Genomic DNA, 14,383 nt, shown 5'->3' on the forward strand with positions numbered 1-14,383 from the left:
TTTTTCTTTCTAAACATTTATATGATTGCACTGTCTGTGAGGGGTCTTGCAAGGTCCGAAGGGCTGTTTAAGGATGTTTTATTGGTGTGGAAAGATAATTAGAGGCTGCTAGGAGTTTTACATCCAGCAAGGGCCCGTTGTTCCTTATAAGCTTGTATTTGTTGGACTAGGATACCTTTCCTTTACTCCCCCCCACCCATTTCAAGACTGAAAAGGATCTACAAGTATAGAGAAACAGGACTGAGCATCATCACCTCATGCGTTTGTATTCAGAAGGAAGTCCCACCGTTTTCAGTGAGGCTTTTCTCTTCGTTAAGTGTGCATAGGATTGCACCCTGTTTATTTCAGTGGGTCTACTCTAAGCAGGACTAACATTGGATATTTGCGGGAAAACGTGGGTTGGCAAGGAGCGGCACTCCTGAGCGGAGAGCGTTTGCCGTTCAGGCCTTTTTCCTCCCGTGGTATCCTGGGAGTTGTAGTTTTGGCCCTCTTCGCCCTCCCCTTGCTGCCGCTCCTTCCTGGGGCACGCCGGGAGATGTAGTTCGTCCGTGCCAGCGTTTCCTTGTGTTTCAGTTCCTGTCCCAACTTACTCCCACCGCTGGGCATGAACGGGGCAGGAGAGCCCGATCCGGGCGGTGGGGGCTACAAGAGGCGTTATAGAGCCTTGAAGAGGAGGCTCAAGTTCCTGATCTATGTAAGGAGCGGAGGAGTGCTGAGGGTGAGGGTGGGGACTGCTGGAGAGCCAAGTAATATTTTGGAAGGGGAGGTGGCAGCGGGTGCGGGGTCTTAAATTCCCCTCCCCCGGGGGGGGAGAGGAGTAAGGGGAGATCTGCGAGAAGTGGGGTGGGCATGGGGCAGGATCATGCTGTGACCCGAATATTTGGGGCCATTCTGGGGTCGTTGGGGATATAGGGCTGTATCCAGTGTTAATCCTACTTGGAGTTAGACCCATTGAAATGTGGATTCCTGCACTGGGTTGGACTTGATGGCCTTATAGACCCATTCCAATTCAACCATTCTATGGTTCTATGAAATGTATGGGACTTAAGTGAGATTAGTATTGGATACAACCCATACTTTTAATTTATTTAATTTCTTCTTGAGATTTATATACCGTTTTTCACAAAAGTATCAAAACGGTGAACATAAAATACAATGGCGTTAAAAAGCAACTGTAACTATAACAGCAAAAACAACACAATACAATTGATGAGCAACTCCCCCGCCCCACATTACTGTACACCAGTTGCTGGGGAACATGGGTGGGAGGATGCTGTTGCAGTTGCACACATGTCCTGCTTGTGGGTCACTGGTCGACACCTGGTTGGCCTGTGTGAACAGAATGCTGGGCTAAATGGACCCTTAGTCTGATCCAGCAGGGCTCTTCTGATGTTCTTATTGTGTGCTACAAACCGTAGCTGGCTGGGTCACACTTCAGGGAAAGCCTCTGTAAAGTGATGAATTTTTAGAAGACGCCTGAACATCAGAACTTTGGGGGGCCTGTTTAATATCAGTTGGTAAACTGTTCCAGAGGGTGAGTACTGCAATGTTAAAAGCTCTACTTAAAAGTACTTCTGAGGCGAACCTCTGGAGCATGTGGCACTCTCAGAAGTGCTCCCTCTAAAGGTCACAGAGATTAGGAAGGGACATAAGACGCAAGATGGTTCCTAAGGTAACCTGGTCACAAGTTGTTCAGAAACTGATACGTTAACAACACTTTGGACTTGACCCATAGGATGTACCTGGGTGCATGTGTTGATGTTTTGAGCAAGAAACGTTTAGCAACCCATACTTGTGTCCTAAGGAGAAATATGAGGGAGTCTTAGCAGCGCTGGCATTTCCAAGACAGAGTTTTGAAAGGGGTTGTTATTAATTTGCCTGTATTGACTCAGTCGAGTCTGTTGCACTTTTAATTTTGACTCTAGGTTAGCATTGCAGCAGGTTGAGCATAATAAAACCATAGTTGGGACCGTTCTGACATTGGACAGCCCGGTGAATTCAGCTGAGGGCACGACCGAGGTGCCACAGAACAGTCTTCAGTGGGGCTTTCTCTCTGGACAACATGCATAGGATGGCAGCCTGTGAAACCAAGCAGGGATGTGTGTTAGGTTTGGGAGGTTCTGCTGAGCATAGAGGAGGTGTGGGCAGCTTTCAGGCTTAAAGGATTTACTGAAGCCAGATACAAAATAGTGCAGTTCAGGAGGGTGGATATATGCTGAGAATTAAGGAAAAGGGTGCTCCTGAGCACATGTTGAGCCCAGGAATTTGTGATCAGTAGCAGAATCAAGCTCACAAGTCAATTCACCCAAATACCCACTCCTGTTTTTTCTCACGCATTCTTTTTCAGCATCCTGATTTAGGGGGCAGAAGCCTTTCAGTTCCTATTTTTACTCAATTGGGAGTCACTGCCTACCTCTGGCATAGATATTGCTTGAATTCTGAGTCCCCAGGTTGAATCCCATCTCTGCCAATTGCTTGGCAGGTAGCCTTAGGCAAGTCTCCCTCTGGCCCTGTTCAGAAGACACCTTAAACCACGACTTTAACCACAGTGGTTAAGCCAGAAAGCCAGGCTGTGTTCAGAAAACACCTTTAACCATGGCTTTAACCATGGTGAATAAGGCTTTCTGGCTTAACCACTGTGGTAAAAGCCGTGTTTTAAGTTTCTTCTGAACACGGCCCAGCTTTCTGGCTTAGTCACCATGGTTAAAGCCGTGGTTTAAGGTGTCTTCTGAATGGGGCCACTCTCTTTTTCTCAGATCTTCTGCAGTGTGATGCTGATAATACTGACCTGCCTTGCATGGCTGTTGTAAAGATTACAACAAAAAATCGTGTATTGGGAGAGATTTATTTATTTATTCATTCCAGCCTTCTAATGTCCCACTCTTCCGTTTGAAGAGCAGTTTACAACAGTTGAAATAGTAACTGTACGTTAAATTAAATAATTCAAAACCAGTAGAACAACAAGGAAACTCAGCAGAGCAACAGAGTAAAAGGCGCTCTTGTGCAGCCTTCTCTGACTTGGATCTCTCCAGATGTTTTGGCTACAACTCCCAGCATCCTCCGGACCATTGGCCATGCTAGCTGGGGCTGACCAGAATTGTAGGCCAAATACCTGGAAAAGGTTAAGAAAGGCGACTGACAATTTGCTGCCCTTTAATGGCTCCTGAGATCGGCCATCGCCCAGTGCAGCTGCTTCACTCTGTCTTCTGGCATAGCCTGCCGTGGAGGGGAAGGATCAACTGGAAAGGAGTAAAAAGTATCAAGGGCAGCTGCCAGTGGGGTGACGTTTTGGCTCTTACATGGTCTCTCTTGTCACTTTTCAGGAACAGGAATGTTTCCAAGAAGAGTTGAGAAAAGCGCAAAGAAAACTCTTGAAAGTTTCACGGGATAAAAGGTGAGCCGATGAGGCGGGGAAGGGTGGAGGGGCGTGATGGCAGGAAGGTGAGGCTCTGGGCTGGGGCTGGGCTGTGCACCCCAGCAGCCTTTCCAGCAGGCTATAGAAGGGGAGATGAGCAGGAAAAGCAGGGCTGTTACACTAGCCCAGCGGAAAGGCTACTTAATTATTTCCTCTTCCCTCCCTGTCTCGTTTTTCCTTGTGTGTTTTATCTTTTTTAGATTGTAAGCCTGCGAGCAGTGACTGTCTCATTTTACTGATTGCATGTAAGCCGCTCTGGGAGCCTTTTTAGTTGAGAAGCAAGATAAAAAAAGACTTTAAATGCATAAATAAATAGTTTGTGGGCCTGCTGTGGGGACGCTGTCCCAGTAAGGCTGGGTTGATGCCATTTGCTGGCAGCGCTTGAGGTCCTTCACAGCTGCGTGATGGAGAAGTTCCACAGGTGGGGCTTTCTGTCTTCATAGCAGCTCATCCTAAGGAAAACTGCCCCTGTCCAGATTCTGCCTGTAAACCAGCTAATAACAGCAAAGGTGGCAACTCAATAACTGGGCAGGGTGGGGGGACGGTAGGGAGTGTGGTGGAGGAAACAAGGACAGTGCATCTGAGATGGCTCCATAGCTTAATTTGTGCCAAGACTACTCAGCATCTGCTTTCACTACCAACTCAGAAGTAACATAAAGAGTACATGCAGAGTGTCTTTGTCTCATCCCTGAGTGATCTCAGCCAGACTGTGTACGCTTAGGATCAAAGAGAAGGACCTCTAGGGCAAATGGCACAGTTTGAGTCCTCAAGCATTCTCTCTCAGTTATTTATTTATTTATGTACGTATCTAATTAAAGCATTTTTATTCATTTCCTATGTCAAAAATGTTCCCATAGAAGTTTAATACAATCAGTAAAGCAAGACACTGGCTCGGTTCAGACAACACGTTTCTCTGCGCAGTGGGAAAACTCCACTCAGCGGTTGAGATTTTAGGAGATTTTCCCCACACAACATGATCTAACTCCACTGTTGTGTGACTGTGGGCTCCCGTGGAGTTGAGTAAAATCCATCGCGGCGTTTGATTGACAGTTCCTCCGCCCTCTCTCCTCCTCCAGTCCTCCTGATGGTATCCCATCAGCCATTACTGCAAAAAAAAAAAAAAAAACAATCCGGGCGGCTCTCCTAGAGTGGCACTCGCTCCTTTCACCACTCTTGCCTGGAAACTCTGTAGCTAGTGGGAAAAGTCAACACAGCACAATGGAAAACTCCATAGAGCCCACCACACAACAATTGTGCAGGAACTTTCCTCTGCACAGTGTGGATATTCAGTGTGGAGAGTTTTCTAAACAAACCGCCGTGGGGTGGAGTTTTCCATCCAGACAACACATTTCTCAACAGAAACGTGTTGTCTGAACTGAGCCAGTCTGTGCCTATAGGCTTACCATCTAAAAAGACACGACGCAAAAGGAGCAAGGGTGTGTGTGGGGGAAGCAAGTGCCCTTTCAGTAGGACTGGTGGAATAGCTCTGCTTCCCTTCTTTGCACTGTATTTGAGTTTTTGTCACCTCTGCTTCTGTCCATTTCCTTTCCCCAGTTTTCTACTTGATCGCCTGCTCCAGTATGAGAATGTGGATGAAGAGTCATCAGGTAATGTTGAGCTTTCACATTCCTTCTGATGGGTGTGTTTTGGGGAGGGGAGTCCCCCCAGTCTTGTATATTGAGGTGTGGTGGACGACTGGAGGAGAGTTAACGTTGTCCCTATCTTCAAAAAGGGTAAAAAGGAGGAACCTGGGAATTACAGACCAGTGCTATACATAACTTTAAATAATGCAGGCTTATGTGCACAGGTGACTTCGTATTTTGTGTGTGAGCGTAGACCAGTAACTTGTGTGTGCTTATCTCAAGGCTAGTTATAAGAACTGGGATTGAATCCAGAAAAGGTGGGAAATTGTTGAATTAGATTTAGATTGCAATCCTAAACTCAGCTGCGTGGAAGTACATCCCATTGAATTTAATGGGCCTTACTTCTGAGTCAACATGCATAGGATTGCACTGTTTGTCCTTTGTTTTTCCTCTTTTTTTTTTTTAGCTTCTGTTGTAGGCAACCCTTCTGCTAACGTTAAAAGAAGTTTGTTTTCTGATACCTCTGCACCTAGTACTTTTTATATTAGTACTCGTAAAAAAATCTGAATGCTGTCTATGCGTTTGAACATCCTTATTGCACCTATTACAGTAGCCTCTTAATTATTTGTATTTTTTTGCTGTTGAGTTCCATTGGTGACTTTTGATAGGTTGGGTAAATAAATGGTGCTGTTTTATTTAAAGCTGTCCTTGTAGTGTTGTTTGTGTTTAATAATGAATCATTAGGAACTGAGTACTGTTCTGGCTATTGAAATTGTTTTGATGACTTCATTCATTTTGGCAATGAACTTGCTTCTTATTACAGTGTTTCTCTTGTGAACCCAGTTTGAGTGCACAAGAGTGCAGTCCTTGCAGAAAACAGGCGTATAAATAAACTTGACTTGTTCTTAAACCCCGCCGTAACCATTTATTTAGACTGTAAATCTAAATCTGTTTGTCCTGGTGCTTATTTAGTCCAAGCAATGTTACGATTCCATCAGGACGATGTGTAATTCCGTCATTGTGTCGGTAGGAAGGCTGAGAGTTCAAAGCATTTTGAAAGGATGTCACAGCTTGATCCTAAAGCATCTGCAGTGTGAGGCCTTAAGGAGGTAGGATCTGGTCGCAAGGGCTCTTTCATTACGTGTTGGATGGAGGAGCCGATGGAGCGCAGCAGAGCATTTGTCTCTTGGTCTTGGACCAGGGAGACTTGAGGTTGAATCCCCACTCAGCCTTTAAGAACACTGGGTAACCTTGACCAATGGCTCATCTACACCAAGCATAATATTCCATTATGAAAGTGGTATATAAAAGCCAGGAGTCACACTACTGTTTTGTAGTAGCAGTATTGAAGTACACTGACAACTGTTGGGGCCCATACACATACCATATACTGCTTTCATACCACTTTCATAGTGTTATATCCTGCTTGGCGTAGATATGTCATGGGCCTCAACAGGTGTCAGTGCACTTCAATACCACTATAAAGCAGTAGTGTGGATCCTGCCTTTTATATACCGCTTTCATAGTGTAATATCCTGCTTAGTGAAGACGAGCCCCAAGTTGTCTCTGGGCTTAACCCTGCCTCACAAGGATATTGCGTGCATAAAATGACTCCCCCATATGCCATACGTAAGAGCTCCCTGGCAGAAAGGCAGTATTGAAATCTGGCTAATTCTAATTTTCTCATTTCAGACTCGGAGGCAACAGCATCCTCTGACAATAGCGATGGGGAGATGCCCAAGGGAACAGAGCCACAGTCCTTAAAGAGGTGAGTGGGCATGCGCCCTGGGTTCCAAAATGGCGGAGGGAAAGTGCCTGTGTTCAAGATGGCTGTCATGTCTATTCCGTTAGATTGTCTTCCACCATGGGCAGTCCTTCTGTTTCACTGGTTGCAGCCTGCTTTCAAACAGACCTCCCTGTTTCTTCAAACCCAAAAAGAACCTTCCGTTGTTTTCCTGTATGGCTTAGCTGCTAAGCCTTCGCATCACCTCTCCAGACAGTGTGCCATTGGGGTGATCTGTTTCAGAAATAAAGTCGGCTGCTTTGCCAATCATGCGTTATATAGCTCATTCAGTATGATTTCTTTGGCACCATGGGTAGATCTGTACAGGAGGTCATGCCAATAAACTGAGACTCAGTCTAGCTGCGGCAGACCTACTGTTAGTGGCTGGTTCGCCTGCCTGGCTATGTGGTCTGGGGTGGGGTACTCCCGGGTCCAGCATTCTCCGCATTGTCTCTAGAGGCACAGGGGGTCTCTATAGCACTGAGCATCTTTTATCAGCTTAGGTGGATAATGCTGACTACGACCTTATCTAGACAGAGATAGGCCTGGTTCAGACAACACGCTAAACCGTGCTGCTTAACCACAAAATGGTTAAGGGAATTTTGTGGTTAAGCAGCATGGTTTAGCGTGTTGTCTGAACCAGGCCATAGTTTGCTACGGTGATCCATGCTCCGGTAACCTCTCATTTGGATTATTGCAATGTGTTATACGTGGGGCTGCCTTCCAAAACAGTCCAGAAACTTCAGCTGGTCCAAAATAGCGCAGCAGGATTGTTATTAGGGACTGTTCACTACAAGCATATTATACTCCCCTTCTGTTTCCAGGCCCAATTCAAAATGCTGCTATTAACTTTCAAAGTCGCAAGTGGTTTGGGGCCAGGTTACCTGAAGGATTGTCTCTTCCCATATATACTGTACCTGCCCAGACCCTAAGATCATAAGAACATAAGAAGAGCCCTGCTGGATCAGACCAAGGGTCCATCTAGTCCAGCACTCTGTTCACACAGTGGCCAACCAGCTGTTGACCAGGGAACCACAAGCGGGACATGGTGCAACAGCACCCTCCCACCCATGTTCCCCAGCAACTAGTGTACACAGCTTACTGCCTCTAATACTGGAGGTAGCACTTAGCCATCAGGACTAGTAGTCATCTTCAGAGGCCTTCCTCCAGGTGCCCTCGCCAAATGAAGCGAGGCAGGTAGTTACTAAGGAGAGGGCCTTTTCAGTGGTGGCATCCTGGATGTGGGATGCCCTGCCTAGAGAGGCTCGCCTGGCACCTACCTTGTGGTCTCTTTTGCACTCTGTGAAGACCTTTTTTCTTTTCCTAGGCTTCTTAGTCCTTCGGTTTTGTTTCTAAATGTGTTGTTAGATCTTTCCCTGCTGGTGGTGTTTTTTTACTCAGATTTCATTCTATTTTAAAGGTTTAAAAGTTTTTATATTGTGTTTTATCATGTTGTATTTTTTTCATTTTTGTGAATCGCTCAGAGTGCTTTGGCTGTTGGGTACTATAGAAAGGTAATAAATAAATAAAGCATTGGGGCCGGCCTTATGGAGTTCACTCGCAGCTAATTTCCCCCCACCAATCTTTTTCTCCCCGCAGAAAACGCAGCCCCCAGCTGGGCAGTGCCTCATCTCCTTCATCTTCAGGTCTTTCTCTCCAGCCCACGTCTGGCTTTGGGATCCCAGCTTCAGGGACACAATCCCCCTACTTAACCTCTGTGAGTAACACCGTCTCTCTATGGGTAATGAGGCAGGTGGGAAAAGTTGCCTAAATCAAACCTTCAAATGTTATAAGCCAGGAAAAGACTTGGGAACAGATCCCTTCTGCTATCAGAGACAGCCTTGTGAGTTTTTTTGTTGAACTTTTAACATGGCCGCCATGGCGATGAAACCAGGAATCAGATTGGCGGTGGAGGTTCTCAGCCGTCATTGATCCGTTTTCTTGGCTTTCCTAGGCCCAGATGCCACATTTGGTAGAAGGGTGTTTATCTTGTGGTGCTACTCAACATGGCTGTGCTGGCAATTAGATGCAAAGGCCTATTGTGGCTAAGGTTCTTCGCCAGCATTCAGAGTGGTCACTCCAGTGCCTCTGGTAAGGCTGCCAAGGTTGATAGGATAAAAAGTAAGCTACACAGCTTGGCCAGTAGCTGGATTCAGGTCCTGCCTACACATGTAGATTTGTGTGGCCTTACCTGAAATGGCAGCCCTAATTTCAGGGGCACACCTGACTTCGGCTATTTTTGCCATTGTGCCCATGGCTACTTCCTCGTCCTCTCGCCTTTAGCCTCCTTTCCATATCACCTCCATTTCACTTCATTATTTTCCTGTCGCAGCATTTATTTACTATATAGATGTAAAATTGCGCCTCTGTCTTTCTCGGTCGGAGACAGTGTGATGTGTTGGGAGAACACAGGATATGCTTAATTATGCTTCTGTATCAGGGCTTCTTTGTAGATGTTGTCTAAATGGTTAATTGCCTGTGTTTGCATTAACCAGCCTGGTGCTCTCCAGATTTTTTTGGCTACAACTCCCATCAGCCCCCACCGGCAGGGTCAGTGGCTTCAGCTGATGGGAGTTGAAGCCCAAAGCATTTGGAGGGCAGCAGATTGGGGAAAGCTAGTATAAACTATAACCCCGTTCAGACAACATGCTAAACCATGCTGCTTAACCACAAAATAGTTAATGGAATGCATTAACCATTTTGGTTAACCATTTTGTAGTTAAGCAGCATGGTTTAGTGTGTTGTCTGAACAGGGCCTGTGTCTGGGCACACAAGCAGAGTATTTAGGTCTGATCTATATGATTATGAAGTCAATCTGGCAGCCTCAAAGAGAAAAAGATTCTGGAGCCCCGTTTCCACAAAGGCTTAGGGTTGAAAAAAGAGCCAACAAAGCACTCAAGGAAGCAGAGCAGAATATTTATCAGGGGAATGCTGGGAATTGCAGGGTTTTTTTCTGTCTAAACATGCAGAGGATTACACCTGAAGCCGCACATGATAGGGCAGCCTTCTCCAATCTGGCAGCCCCCAGATGTTCTGGACTACACCCCACATCGCCCCAGCCAGCACAGAGTCGTAGTCTAAAACATCTGGAGGGCAAAGCTTGAGGAAGGCTGTGATAGAGGTTTATGATGCACGGTGTTGAGAAAGTGGGCAGAGAGAGTGTTTCCCCCCCCCCCTCTCTTTCACAATCTTAGAATTCCTGGGAGGTCACCTAGTGCAGTTGCCGGGCAGTCGATTCAGGACAGACGAAAGAAAGTACACCTTCGCCAAATGGACCATCACATATGGAATTCGCTGCCACATGAAGTGCCAACTTTAAAAGAGGCTTTGAGAAATAGACAGCTCCACAGAGGAGAAGTGTCTTATCTGGCAGCTGTTAGTCCATGGTACCTAAATAGGGCTATCAGAGTCACGAGCAGTATGCCACAGAATACCACCAGTTGCTGGGGGTAGAGGAGGGCTGTTGCCTTCCTGTCCTACTTGTGGGTTTCTCAGAATAACCCCATGGATCAGTGTGGGAAAACGACAATGGAACTGATAACCTAGGGAGGTTCTTACTACCTCGGATACCACCAGTATCTGAGGCAGTAAGCCTATGTACACCACTTGCTGGGGAACATGGGTGGGAGAGTCCTGTTGCACCATGTCCTGCTTCGTTGGGAGGGGTTTTGTCACACTGTGTGAACAGAGTGCTAGACTAGATGGACCTTCGGTCTGATCCAGCACGGCACTTCTGATGTTGTTAGTGGGCTCCCCGACACTAGAGGCCTTCAAGAGGCAGCTGGACAGCCATCTGTCAGGTAGGCTTTAAGGTGGATTCCTGCATTGAGCAGGGGGTTGGACTTGATGGCCTTAGAGGCCCCTTCCAACTCTACTATTCTATGATTCTGTGAAAACAAGATGCTGGACTAGATGTATGTTGGTTTGATGCAGCAGGGCTGTCCTTGAAGTGGTAGGTGATGGCTTGAGCCAAGGCCGCCACCCGCTCAAGATTACAGGAACAGATCTCGAATATATGTATGGTGGCTTGTTGATTTTTAAAAAATTCAGACCCCCTTTCTGGGGCTCACACACTCACCGTTCATTCTTTGATTTCTTATTCCATCTTTCCCCTCCCGTCATCCCTTTCCACCCAGCTGGCCTCACCCCCTTATGCTCCCTTTCCCTCTGACTACTTGGCGCTGGGACCTGAGCCTGGGCCCCCCCAACCTGACACCAACGCTACTCGCTCTGCCCGGCGGCCCCCAAGGCCCCGCAAGCTCAAGGTACCATCAGGAGACTGTGTGTGTTTGCCTGTGGGGGGGGGCGGGGGTGTCTGCATTTCAGAAAATGCAGTTGAGGTTTATGGGCATGTTGAAATCTGGTACTGGATTACATTTGGAAACACTTTTTAAATGGTCAAATACCATTCTGCATTATACTTTGGTTTGTGGGTGGTGACCATATCATTTGAGATGTATTTCATCATAGATTAAATTACTATATCTGGTGATGTTTTCTGTGGCCATGTAAACTGAATTGATCTCGATGTACACAGTTTAGCAGGGGGAGGCCGCCCTTCAGATGTTTGGCCTACAACTCCCAGAATCCCCGATCATTGGCTATGTTGGCTGCAGTTGATGTGAGCTGTAGACCAACATATCTGAAGGCCACCAAGTTGCTTACCCCTGCAGAAAGGGACAAAAACACAGAACAGCCTTTCCCAACCTGTGTTCGGATTGGAGTTCCCATCATCCTCAGTGTGTGGGAGTTGTAGTGGCACACATTTGAAGGACACCAGGTTGGGGAAGGCTGACAACTTGAAACTCATTTTGAGTTTCTGAGCTATCATGGCTTTTTTTCCAGAGAACCCTGGGAGTTGTAGTTAGGTTTTGTTTTTAGTTTGCCATCAGAAAATCCTGCCTCCCCTGTTAGGATGGCAACAGTTCTTTTGTTGTTCTGGGGATTGTTTGAGATGTCATTTTACCCAGTGAGGGAAAAGAAAGAGATGCTACAGGTGAAAAGGTGGGGTGGAGTGCTAGGTATGATGTTGTGGGCCAGCCCATAAATTATTGGAAGCCTTGCTCATCCTGCCTCCCTTTTGGTTCTGATGCTGTGTGTGTGTGTTATAAAATTGGCTTTTGTCTGCTTCAACCATAGAAAGTTTGGGATGAGAATTTAGTTGGTTATGTGGTTTCATGGCCCAAAATAAGTATAGCATTATTCTGTAAGGAAATAATCTCACCAGACTAATGTTTTTCACAAGGGGGAGAAACTAACAGCATGCATGACTTTGTTATATGTGGGCCTGAGGAGAAGGCCGGGTGTCATGTGTCCCACCCATGTTTTTCTGTCTCTCCCCATCTGCAGCTCCCGCTGCCCCCGACCTCCCACTCTGACTGCTCCCCTGTGGTAGTGGGGATGCCCTTTCCTTCGCCCCGTGGGACCCCCAAGCTGCCACCGCCCACCATCCTCAGCACGGTGCCTCACCAGATGTTCAGTGACACGGGGGAGGGGAGTGGCGAAGACCCCCTGGACGGCGACGATGAGCTGGTCATCGACATTCCCGAGTGACAGTGGCGAGCCGCGTCTCCTGTTCAAAGGACACAGGCCTCTCTGTGGTGTGTGAGGGGGATGGTGCCCCACAATTTTATTTTTTTGTTTACAGACTCCAAAAACATGCAAAACAGTCAATAAATGAATTTTTTTTTTGTATAAAAAATTCCACTCACCATTTCTGTACCCCTCCTTCACCAAATCTTTCCCGCCGTCACATAAGCTTCCCTCTTCTCCTAAAGCCCTTAGAACAATTTGCCTCATAATGAGGCCAGAGGTTTCTTGACCTTTTCAGGTGTATTGATAAAGAAAAACCCATGTGAAAAAAGTACATCCCTTTACAAGGTGGGGTAAATTTCCCTCTTCTTCAAAATTTTGGACTGCAGAAGGAAATAAAAATCCCTATAAAAGGTAGGGAACTCTGAAAAAGTGCTTGAAATCTCCTGAGAGGGGAAAAGGTGAACCTTTTTAAGAATCAAAAAATAGTTTTTCATTGCACATGTAAACATTTGAAGTCTTATCTGCTTCCCCCAAATTCTGTGGTATCTATCAAAACTGACATGGGGATTTTTTTCATATAAAATAGAAACATCCCCTGTATCTTAAGTGTGTATTTTACTAGGTGGTTTCTAGTAGGCATCCAAATTTTGCTATTTGCTACATTTTTTAATTGTAATTTTTGCTACAGATATATAGTGGTGGGATGTCTACAAGGAACCACTCTGTAATCATAAGTGGGGGACTGGCAGTGGGGAGAGTCTTTTTAGAAATTGACAAAAGAGAAAATCTTGCGTTTCATGTCTGGTTGATATTGACTTGGAGAGAAACTAAATGCATTTAAAAAGCCAATGTGTTTGCACAGAAAGCAATAGTGAGGAAAGGATATGTATAAAGAAATGGAAGGAAGTACAGGTCATCAAGGAGTGTCACAAGAAAACCAGACCTCAGGAGGAGCAAAGGCTAGCAAGGAATACTAAAAGGGCTTTAGATGTGTTTGAAGAAAGAGGCAGCTGAAGGAAATGGTAGACTCACTGCTCAGTAAGGATGATAAAATACTAACGGGTGGCAAAGAAAAAGTTCAACTATCTTGCCTTTTGCCTCCTCCCAAGAAGGGAGCTGTATGCAGCTGTACACAAGTAGCATGGCTGGTGAGGGAGCAGGTTTGCCGTTCAAGATTGATAAAGAATTGGTCGAGATATGCCCAGCTGTTTTATATGAGTTCATGTCTTTAGGGCCTGATGAATTGCATCCTAAGGATTTTGGGAAATCTGTGGATGTGATGTACCTTGCTTTTGAGCAAAGTATTTGTCAAAGTCCCCTGTGATATTTCGTTTGGTAAACTAGTTAAATGCAGCTTAGATGATAATACTGTCAGATACATTCACTGCTGGTTGGAAAACCATATGCTCATCAGTGGTTCCTCATCAAAGTGGCAGGATCATAGAATCATAGAATAGTAGAGTTGGAAGGGGCCTATAAGGCCATCGAGTCCAACCCCCTGCTCAATGCAGGAATCCACCCTAAAGCATCCCTGACAGATGGTTGTCCAGCTGCCTCTTGAACGCCTCTAGTGTGGGAGAAACCACAACCTCCCTAGGTAACTGGTTCCATTGTCGTACTGCTCTAACAGGTTTTGAGTGGGTTGCCACAGGGCTCTGTTCTGGGCCCAGTACTCTTCAACATTTTTATCAATGCTTAGATGAAGGGGAGAAGAGAATCACCTGAACAAATTTGCAGATGACACTAAATTGGGAAGGATAGCTAACATCTCAGAAGACAGGAATAACATTCAAAAAGGAATGGAAATCTAGGCTGAAACGAACTGTTTGGAATTCAACAGAGACAAATGCAAAGTTCTGCATTAAGGCAAAACCAATCAAATGCACTTCATAAATGTGGGACATCAGACTTGGCAGCAGTACATGTGAAAAGAATCTTTGGAACTGTTGTCGGTCACAAGCTGAACATGAGTCAGCAGTGTGATTCGACTGCAAAAAAGGCTAAGGCAATTTTAGGTGCATTAATAGAACCATAGTTCCCAAGCCATGCAAATAGCTCTGTTTTATT

The 14,383-nt window shown here is 45.9% G+C and overlaps 1 protein-coding gene across 1 annotated transcript; it reads left to right on the plus strand.

The window, feature by feature from the left end:
• Positions 1-565: 565 nt before the first annotated feature.
• Positions 566-12,591, plus strand: INO80E (INO80 complex subunit E). Its single transcript, XM_063137421.1, has 7 exons — positions 566-694; positions 3,324-3,394; positions 4,970-5,022; positions 6,691-6,766; positions 8,381-8,498; positions 10,918-11,046; positions 12,131-12,591. Exons 1-7 carry the CDS (start codon positions 605-607, stop codon positions 12,332-12,334), a joined length of 741 nt encoding a protein of 246 aa, XP_062993491.1. The 5' UTR covers positions 566-604; the 3' UTR covers positions 12,335-12,591.
• Positions 12,592-14,383: the final 1,792 nt, after the last annotated feature.

Source organism: Elgaria multicarinata, chromosome 11 (assembly GCF_023053635.1).
Source record: "Elgaria multicarinata webbii isolate HBS135686 ecotype San Diego chromosome 11, rElgMul1.1.pri, whole genome shotgun sequence".
Lineage (NCBI taxonomy): Eukaryota > Metazoa > Chordata > Lepidosauria > Squamata > Anguidae > Elgaria > Elgaria multicarinata.